The following is a 9,905-nucleotide window of genomic DNA, read 5'->3' on the forward strand; positions in this document are numbered from 1 at the left end:
TGTGAGTTCATAAGAACAATAAGATGAAACTACTTGAAGGTGTGATCATTTGAAGTTTATAATTTGCTGATAAAGAGAGAAAACGCGCAAATAATTACAAATTATATTCACTTTGATCATGGTCATAATAATCATTGTCATCATCATGATCATCGCGATCATCGTCGTCATCACGATCATCATCATGATCGTCATCACTATAATTATCATAATCATCATCATCATCTCATCATCAACAGCAACGTCAACATCCAGATCCACACCAACAATAACATCAACATCTTCGTTTTGGTTAACGTGATCATCATGATCATCATTGTCATCAGCTTCGTCATATAAGCATCATCATTATCGCTACCCTAATAATTATTGTTATATAGGCTGCTCAAAATCGAAAGGCATGATGGCAATCAAAGCGTATGAGAAACAGTGTAGAGGCAGGCAGTCGATAAGGCATAAGATCATAACAGTATAGCTGCAATGTAAGTACTCCGATAACCCCAGACAATGGGCATTCCAGAGTTGAAAAATTGGTAAGCAAAGGAATTTCGAAGAGGTCAATTGCGGTTTTCGTCAGTTTCTGTGTACTTCTGCAGCTACGTCTACCGCATGGGCAAAGTAGAATCACCAGTTGCATATTTTGTAAAGCTGAGGATGATAAGAAGGAGTAAAGAATTTTTTTAATATAATAAGTGGCTAACAAAACTAGTTGTGTTACCAATGTACTGGACTGGAAAAATAGCCGACAAACTGATATCGTATTTATAAAAGGATATGAATCGAAGTAGAAATTGCGTTCTCAATCCTGATAATTGTGCAGAGTTTCACTGCATTCTGACCGCTGCTCTCTGGGGCTAAAATTTTACGCACTGTTTGATCTTGGGACTGTTTCAATCACTGAAGTTTCGTGTTTTGATATTAAGAGAATGTAGAAATCTTGAAATTTACATGTTTTTTTTTTCTCTCGTTATTAAATATTTGAAAAAAATTTCAAAAATACAAAAATGATGTAAATAATTTATTTTTACTAAAGTGGTGGCAAGAACATTTGAGCCCACAGTAATGGCTAAAAATAATGTAGGTAGCACTACTCCATATTTTTAAATCTCATTCGCAATACTAAGACTAGCATAAAAAGTGACTTACTGAATATCTTAACATATTTTTAATATTTTAAATACTAAATTGGTATATGGAACTCGATATATTTGCAATTATTTTATTCTAAATTCTTCAATAGATTTTGAACTTTGCTCTAATTAATTTGATAAAATTTTGGATAAATTAATAAATTACTACAACTTTTTCTTCTTTAAAATTTTTATATTTAACTTATATTTAGGATTAAATTTTTCATCTTTGTTAGCCTCTTGTTACCATGAACTAATCAAATTCAGTATTTTATAAAAAAATTTTTTGTGCTGCAAAACGTATTTTTCAATTAATAGTTTTAATAGAACGAAATTATTTTTATCAAATTCAAAACTTTCTCTTAACTTTATCAACTTAAAAGTCATATTGCATTGCGGCTTTTAATTAGAGACAACAGACCCAGAGAAGATGGAATACTGCGAGTTTTGCTCGCGGCGCAAAACACTCAAAAATATAAAATTTCCACCAAAACAAGTAAATTTTGTTGCTGAAAACAAAAATACACTTTAATTAGTTTTTAAGTGAATTATAAAGTATTTTCAAGTTTTATTTTCATGCCAAAATTTTGACACAGTTTCTTGTCTCTCGAAGGCGAAGACAAAGCCAAAGCCTTCTTTAAACAATTTCACATATTGCATTATTTTAAACATTGAAGCCAACAATGCTAACTCATTTTACCAAATTTCCATCACATTTTCATTAAAAAATTTTAATTTTTTTTTTCTTCTTCAATCTACAAATATTTTTATTTATTTTTCTTCTAATACTCGTGCATTTTCTTCATAATTTCTTAATGAAGAGCGTAGATGCATTTTGTCGCTATAAAAATCTTTGGAAACTCTAACGAAAATATGATTTCATCATTTTATAAAATTAAAATAACTTTTAAGAGTTTTTGTGTGTACTTCTGCACTTTGTCGTTTTTCTAGTCAGGATTTTTTAGTGCTTCTGTATACGCGGAAGCAAGGAACAACCAGAAACTTTTATGTTTTCTCACAATTTAACGCAGATAATGGCTTGCGCAAATAGACTCGTGTGCATGTGTGCCAGAGCCATAACCAGAACCAGCGCCAGTGCCAGTTCTGGTGCTGGTGGTAATGCCTCGTAGTATGTGTGCTGTTCCATATTATATCCGTTTTCATTTAAGCCAAGTTAGTAAGTATCTTCGGTAAAACATTTACCATTTATAGCAACATTTAGCGCTTCGCTGCTGGGGTATTGCTTTCGCGCACTGTCCCTCGACTCATTCTTTTCAGTTCAGTTAGTAAGGACACTCGTAAAACTATTAAAACTTTTTCTGGAATTTCTCAGCGTATCTTCCGGATTAGACAAAACTTTAAAACTTCTTACTTCGTACCAAAATCGCAAAAACATAAATAGTTTTTTGCTTGCAATAAACTTGTTGCGAACAAGCACGGGAGCAAGAACAGAACAATTTCATATTAATATCGAATAAGCGTAGTTTTTGCAAAGGAAAGTACTTTGCAAATGTGGAAAAGTGGAAAAAGTGAAAATGGTGAAAAGTAAGTGAAAACTATGTAAAATCTATATTGAGAATCTGTAACATCTGCTAAACACAACAACAAACCAAACAAATTACAGGACACGAAATGATAAAATCTTAACTATTTCGAAAATATTTATTGCTCTTTTTAATTCACTTTCACCTCGACTGACTTGTGGACTTTGTATAAAAATTTGTACTAAAAAGTACCACTGAAATGTTATTGATTTAAAATTAGTTCTGATTTTGAAAAGCACATATTATTTTTAAAAATGATATAGTCAAAATAAGTAAATTAGTCAGCATATGACTAGTACTAATTGGCGTTCGATAATAATTAAGTATAATTGATATGACAATTTAACAGGGATTAACTAATTAACTTATTTTAAACATTTCAAACAATTCTAAACTTTTCTTTTTATTTTTATTAATAATTTTAGTTATGTTTACTAAGATAAAATTTTTGACATATTAGTCTCAGTATTTATTAAAAGTTTTAAAGATTATAAAACTGATATTGCTTTGACGTAAGAAAAGAGTTTAGATTAAAGTCCATAATAAATTATATGCAAATTCTCACTACTCTTTGTACAGGCACAACTTATGATTTTCTTAACATAATCCATAACATTATAAACATCAGCTGCTGTGACGAACAGAATATTTTTGAAGCTAAGCCTACTGTTAATGCTAACTGTTTATGTTATGAGCCAAAGCAGAACTGTCCAGACCAGATAAGCACGCGAGCCAATACAAAGCGAGGACCTCAGAAATAAATATATAATAAATACATACAAAATCATTTTTCCAAAAAAAAATAGTAATAAAAATATTAATTTATCTTTTATATTTTTATCACTTTCAGCATTATTAATATTAGTTATTGCCTTACATATACAAAATTAAGGAATAGTAAAACCCAACATTATAGGTTATAATGCCTGGAGTACAGAATGCTAGCGCACGAAATTAGTTCGGTTAGTAACAATAGCTTGGGTTTTACTTTCATTTTTTTACATGATTTTTGTAAAATAAGTACTTTAGATATAATATTTTGTCTAAACACTTAAGTAAGAAGTGAAAGTGACAATATTGAAAATATGAGAACATAAAACAATAACAGACGATTAAGAAGTGGTACAAGCCAAGTTTCTAAGTTCCAATATTTGGAGTATAAAACGATACACGATACGTAGAATTGAATGAGCCAAATGCAAAAAGTCCGGTTAGTGCTCTATCAACTTGATCAATCCACCGAAACACAATCTTCCTCCAACTACAGAAAAACCGCCAAACGTTATTTCACTGTATTATATCCATATCGTGATAAAGATCGTACAGCTTATAGTTTATTCAGATGTGGTAGCGGACGCCAACTCATAGAGGAGCAAAAATATTTTAAAAAACTTTTCTTTCTCACAATGCTAATTCATCAATCGGTGATAACGTCTATGCTTCTACGTCATACAGAAGCGCAGCTTGGATAAGAGACGTATTGAGCTTAAGTTTTATTTCTCAAGAGAGAGCTCTACATTCTAATTGTAGCTTGGCATCCGAACGTCGCATATTTCTAACAGTAGCCGATATATACTTCGTTTTGCCCTCATTCACAGCTAAGCCATTTTTTTGATTTGTTTCTGATAGCAGCAAAGGCAGCTGTAAGATCATGCTTCCTATACTCAATAATGTCGATGTCGTCGGTGTAAGTAAGGAGTAACTAGTTTTTGTAAAATATTGTTCCTTTACGATGAAAAACTGCCCTGCGGAGCATCACTTCCATGACGAAATTGAAGAGATCACATGATAAAGGATTATCTTGACTAAGGCCTCACATGTTATCAAAAGGTTCGGAGAGACTCGATGCTACCTTGACAGAGCAAGAGGTATTATGCTTAACATCATTCTGCAGAGTCGTATTAATTTTGCAGGGATACCAAGCTCAGACACTACCGTACAAACGCGAACCCTTATGGGGCTATGAAAGCTGCTTTGTAATCGATGAGCACAGCATCTGTAGTACATAGATAGTTTATTGCTATAGTTGTAACCAGTAATCAGTTAACTCTAATATCATAGAGGAAGTTTTGTCATTATTAAAACAAATTTTGCAATATTTGTATAAAATAAATATTTACCCACTGAACTATATTAGAATGAGAAAAAAATGTCTTGTTCATATCCTTAAATGCAGTTCATATCCTTACCGGCAATATCGGGAAAATGTTTAATACATAACCAAGATATGGATACGGGTCTAAGTTGATTTTATAGCTGCCATATAAACTGGTGATTCCGATACAGGTTTTTAATAAGAAAAACCTTATTGATTGTTTGTTATGTACTTCAGATACGAAACTTAAATATAATTTGATAATGCAACCTATGCAATATAAATAAGGCTGATCAGTATGGATTTAGATATAACTCGCAAATAAACTTCTAACATGTAACATGCCTTTCTTCGTAATACTTTCTTATTTCATGAAATATATATTATCATATAAATAAGACCTCAATGAAGGTTAAAAATTCCTCGTGAAGGCTATCTAAGCAGAGGCCAAGCCAAAGCCAACATCTGTGCTAGTGCTATTCTCGTTTAGTATTACTTAAGAAAATAAAATTCGTTGTTTTGAATTTTGTTCGTATTGGATCTGATTTTATTTTAAAAATTTAATCTATTTAAATTTTGACGGCGGATAATTTCAAATAATTTACAAGTCCGAAAATGTGAAGGGAATTCAAAATATATTTATGTTGCTTTCAATTTAATTAAACGGTGCAAATGCTGGCATGTGGAAGAGTGGTTTGAATGGTTTAAATTCATGACAATCTGCGCCACTGCACTGTGATTGACTTTGAGTGCCGGAACCAGATTGACTCTGACTTTGTGAGCCGGTTTTAACAACAAAGTCATTGACGGCTGCAGCTACAGTTGGCGCAGTGCTAGAGACTGCAACAATGCTTGAGGCGGCGACAGTTGTGCTTGGTTCCTCAGTGGTGTCATCAGTTGTTTCAACCGTTGTGCCAACTGTTGTATCGTCGGTTGTAAGGCCATATTGTAAGCAATAATCTAGGAGATCATATGTCGATGCAGTGTCGGAAACATATGTACGTTGAGTAGCGTTCGTGCATTGACTTTCTTCATTTTGAATCTCTTCCAAACCTTGGTTCAAGGTATTGGCAGCAATAGCAGCATTGCTTGAGATATCATACATTTGTGATACATCAGCCTTGGACTGAAAAATTAAATAAAATTCTTTTTAAATTATGTATATAAAATAATTATTAAAGTTTTAACTCACCGCAGATGCATAGCAATTGAATGAATCAAGTATATCTGTGTCGTTATCGCAAACCTGGAAGGCGGTACAAATAGCTTGAGTCTCTTGAGAGAATGTTGTCTTGCTAGCTGCGGCCTGATTTGTCAGATTTAATGTACGTTGTTCAGCTGTTGTAACGCAAGCCTGGTACTGTACGGAATAGGTGTTAGCAATTTCCGACAAGATTGGTAAGTATTTGTTGAAACATGCTGCTGAGAGAGCGGGATCAGTATTGGCAAATACACTTGGTTGCACTAAGTAATCAGAGAGCGATTTTTGCAAGTTGGCTTGTGCCAAAGCCGCAACAGGATTGCACTAAAAAAAATTATTCCAATTTGTAAATTAATATTTTAATTGAAATGAAAATGAATTTCTTTAATATTATATAAATTAATTACATTCACACTTGCAGCGCCTAAGAGCACCAAGAAAAGAAAACCGTAAATGTATTTCATGATTTTAATAAATTATATCGCGTTGCCGTTCGTTTCGTAACTAACGAAAATTATAATTATCTTTGGCCTTTTATAGTATTAAATATTAATAAAAAAAAATTAATTAATTTTTAATTGATTAATTTGTAGTACTGTGATTTTTTTCTTTTTCAACAAAATGTGCTACTATGAAATCCCTTCGATATTATAAAAAAACTGCTAATTCTGATAAGTTTTTGATAAGAACTCACATGAATTTACATAGCAAAGAAAATTTGCATTAGTTATTAGCAAAAATATCGGCAGGTGGGGTTCAACTACTCATTACGTAGTTGAATTTTATCGAACATTCTACACAAACTGATACAATCGACTATTAATAGGCCAATATATGTAAAAATAAATTCATATTTTTTATGTTTATTCTATTATCTTAAGTAGTAACCAAATAAATACAAGCAATTATCGATATGTTGACTATGGATACGAAAGACAAGGTAAACATAGGCCAATAACCTATGTAAGTAATAACCAAAAAATGTAGATAAAGTATTATATATTGCCTTGGCCCTATTAAGTATTTAAATATTTGATATTATCTGATTTTTGTAAAAGAAAATATTTGATATATGAAAGGTTTAAAGTCTTGAAATTATATATCAAAAGAAAATTTATTTACAGGCGGAGTTATCTTGGTATTTCCACAGTGATTCAATTATATTAATTATTATGACTTAGATTTAAGCCTTAATAAAGATTTTATTTCCTCGAATTTAGTGATTGATAAAGAACATGTGAGAAACACATTTGATAAATTATTTATAGAAAAATGCTATATGTCTCCAATGTTCCATAAGAAGTACATGTGTACATGTAAAATCACTTAAAAAATGTACACAAATCAATTATATTTTTGTGAAAGAAGAACAATTCTTTACAGTCATTTATATCAGCAGGAATGTAAAGAATTTATTAATATAATTTATTATTAATGGAAATAGTTATTTATTAATTTCCAAAAAATTACTTTGGCCTGTGTATGATGACGAAGCTTTTTTGCAAAACTCTAAAGATAGAGTATGCGTAAGGCATACATGGTTTCTAAGGCTTTTTGTTTGGTAATGAATATATCAAGAATTGTACTTAACAGAACAATTTATAAGAGGTGGATATTTATATATATTATGTTATAGAAATGTTAAATTTTTTTGTGCTTCATATTTGAATTTCACTTAGTATTATAAGAAACATCATTTCAGATAAGTAAGCTATATTAAAAATACTTATCACAAAGAATAATATATAAGCTGATGCCGTCTATAAGTACATAGATGTCGTCTGGTAAAAAAATTCCTCTGATATACTAAACTGCCAATCTTTATAAAACATATATCAAAAATCGAATACCTAGGTGCTATTTACTGGCAATGTATTATAGATTCTCCAAATATACATGTGTTTATATATTTCTATATACATGTTGCTTTTATATTCAAAGCAATAGATAAGGAAAAGAATCTACCCTAAATAAAATATGCTGACGGTTACAAAAAAATATCTATAAAGTTTTACAAGGTCTCTATCGGTGATAATCATTATGGCTAAGGAACATTACATCTTCTTACTCAAATTAATACATTGGAGGTGCTTTTATATTTCCCTTCATTACATCTTATAAAGAAGCAAATAACTACAGCATCAGCATAGAAATTGAAGAGTAAGACGGTGTGATCAGTGCAGAGTCGACAGCAAGTGGTTGAAAAGTATAATATAACCTTCACCAAAAAAGGAAAAGCAGTCAAGAACAAATATATTACAAATCTGGTAGTGCGGTTTAAGGAGGAAATTGCAAAGAATGAAGCAAGAAAAATAGGTGGTGCATATTGAGACCATGCACCGTGTTAAAATGCACGATTTATTCAAAATGGTTTACATCTCATCCTATTTTCCAGATTTAATATGGTGAAGCAAAAATTGAGTTTTATCTCAAATATCTCAATAAGTCATTTCATATGAATGATGTATAATTAACATGAAGAGTTGATAAATAACCTCAACGATTTGTTTCTAATAATAATAGAGGACTTTTAACTAATGCCATCATTAAGTAAGCAATAAAAGTGCTGAGAGAAACAATAGAAATATTTTTTCGATTTTATAATAGTTATTTATTAGACCAGAAAAGGTATTCAATTTTTGGGGAATCAAGTTCTTGTGAGAGTAGCGATGTAACAGTTAAAGTAATAGATTACACTGTTGATGTGGTTATTATAAAAGTGCTTTTTAAATACAGCAACCTTTATTTTTTAAGTCAAGCATCATTGCTTCAGTTAATGAGTAAATAAATATATTCTTGCTTTTATTATTCAAAAATTTGTACATCCATAATATTTCATACTAATTTATATACAGTTTAAGCAATACATATTATACATAAAAGATTGACAATATGCTTATATACTTCTAGGCAATCAAAAATGTTAAGAGGTCTGTTAATAAAATACTTTTAACATTTGTAACTTCAAATTCTGTTCAGATAATGACATAAATTTAAGCGATTACATTCAAAGATTAAAGTAATTTTTATGGAAAAGCTATAAAATTTGAAGAGTATTTTAATGACGATTGGATCATAAATACGTTTAAGTATTTGCGTACGAAAAAGAGATAAATATTTTATTTTACGACCGATTGACATATTACTAGGTATGTATTCTGTGTACAATAAATTAAATAATTTAAAAAAATTATACATAATCACTTTTATATATATAATATGTGTGTATGTAATATTTTTTGTCATATTACTACTGATATATATATATAATATATTATGTATACATATTATATAAAATATATATTATATATTTTATAGAATATTATATATTACATATACATTATAGATATATTACAATAATATATTAGATAATATTGAAATATTAATAAAAAAAACTATATTTAATAATATAATAAAATTTATATTATTGTTTTATAGTATGAAAGAGTCTATTATACATAAGCCTAAGATTAGATCCCCTTAAACGTATTTATACTCATAAGGTTATATGATAAATTCAAGTGACAGTCTATGCGGCTCTTTTAGACCTTAATTGTGGATTCATTTTATTCTTATATTTTGGAAAATTGTTTTTTTTTGTTATATTGGACCTTTAAATGATCTTTATATTTTCCTTTTTTTTTTAAAGTTGGCAACTTTGTATTAAATAAATTAAATTGAATATCTGAAATTTTTTGTTTTAATTTCAACGACCTTCTTCAGGGTAGACATTTGAGCTGCCAACATGTGGGAGTTTAACTTTTAATTGATTACAAAATAATTAGTTTCTATTTTCATAATAATGAGTTCATTCAATTCTATGAAAGAAAATGAAAATCAATTATTTCATTATCGTTACAGACTGCAAAATTAAATATTTCCGGTGTAAAATATATTTTTATTATATTTTTTTTTTATATTTATAATTGATAATT

General features: G+C 29.8%; 1 protein-coding gene across 1 annotated transcript; it reads right to left on the bottom strand.

Annotated features, from left to right (window-relative positions):
• Positions 1-5,286: 5,286 nt before the first annotated feature.
• LOC119681668 lies at positions 5,287-6,470 on the bottom strand. Its single transcript, XM_038094926.1, has 3 exons — positions 6,378-6,470; positions 5,962-6,294; positions 5,287-5,895 (listed from the first exon to the last, which is right to left on the bottom strand). The coding sequence occupies exons 1-3, from the start codon at positions 6,432-6,434 to the stop codon at positions 5,425-5,427; spliced, it is 861 nt and encodes a 286-aa protein (XP_037950854.1). The 5' UTR covers positions 6,435-6,470; the 3' UTR covers positions 5,287-5,424.
• Positions 6,471-9,905: the final 3,435 nt, after the last annotated feature.

The sequence above is a fragment of the Teleopsis dalmanni genome, chromosome 2 (genome assembly GCF_002237135.1).
Source record: "Teleopsis dalmanni isolate 2A chromosome 2, ASM223713v2, whole genome shotgun sequence".
Lineage (NCBI taxonomy): Eukaryota > Metazoa > Arthropoda > Insecta > Diptera > Diopsidae > Teleopsis > Teleopsis dalmanni.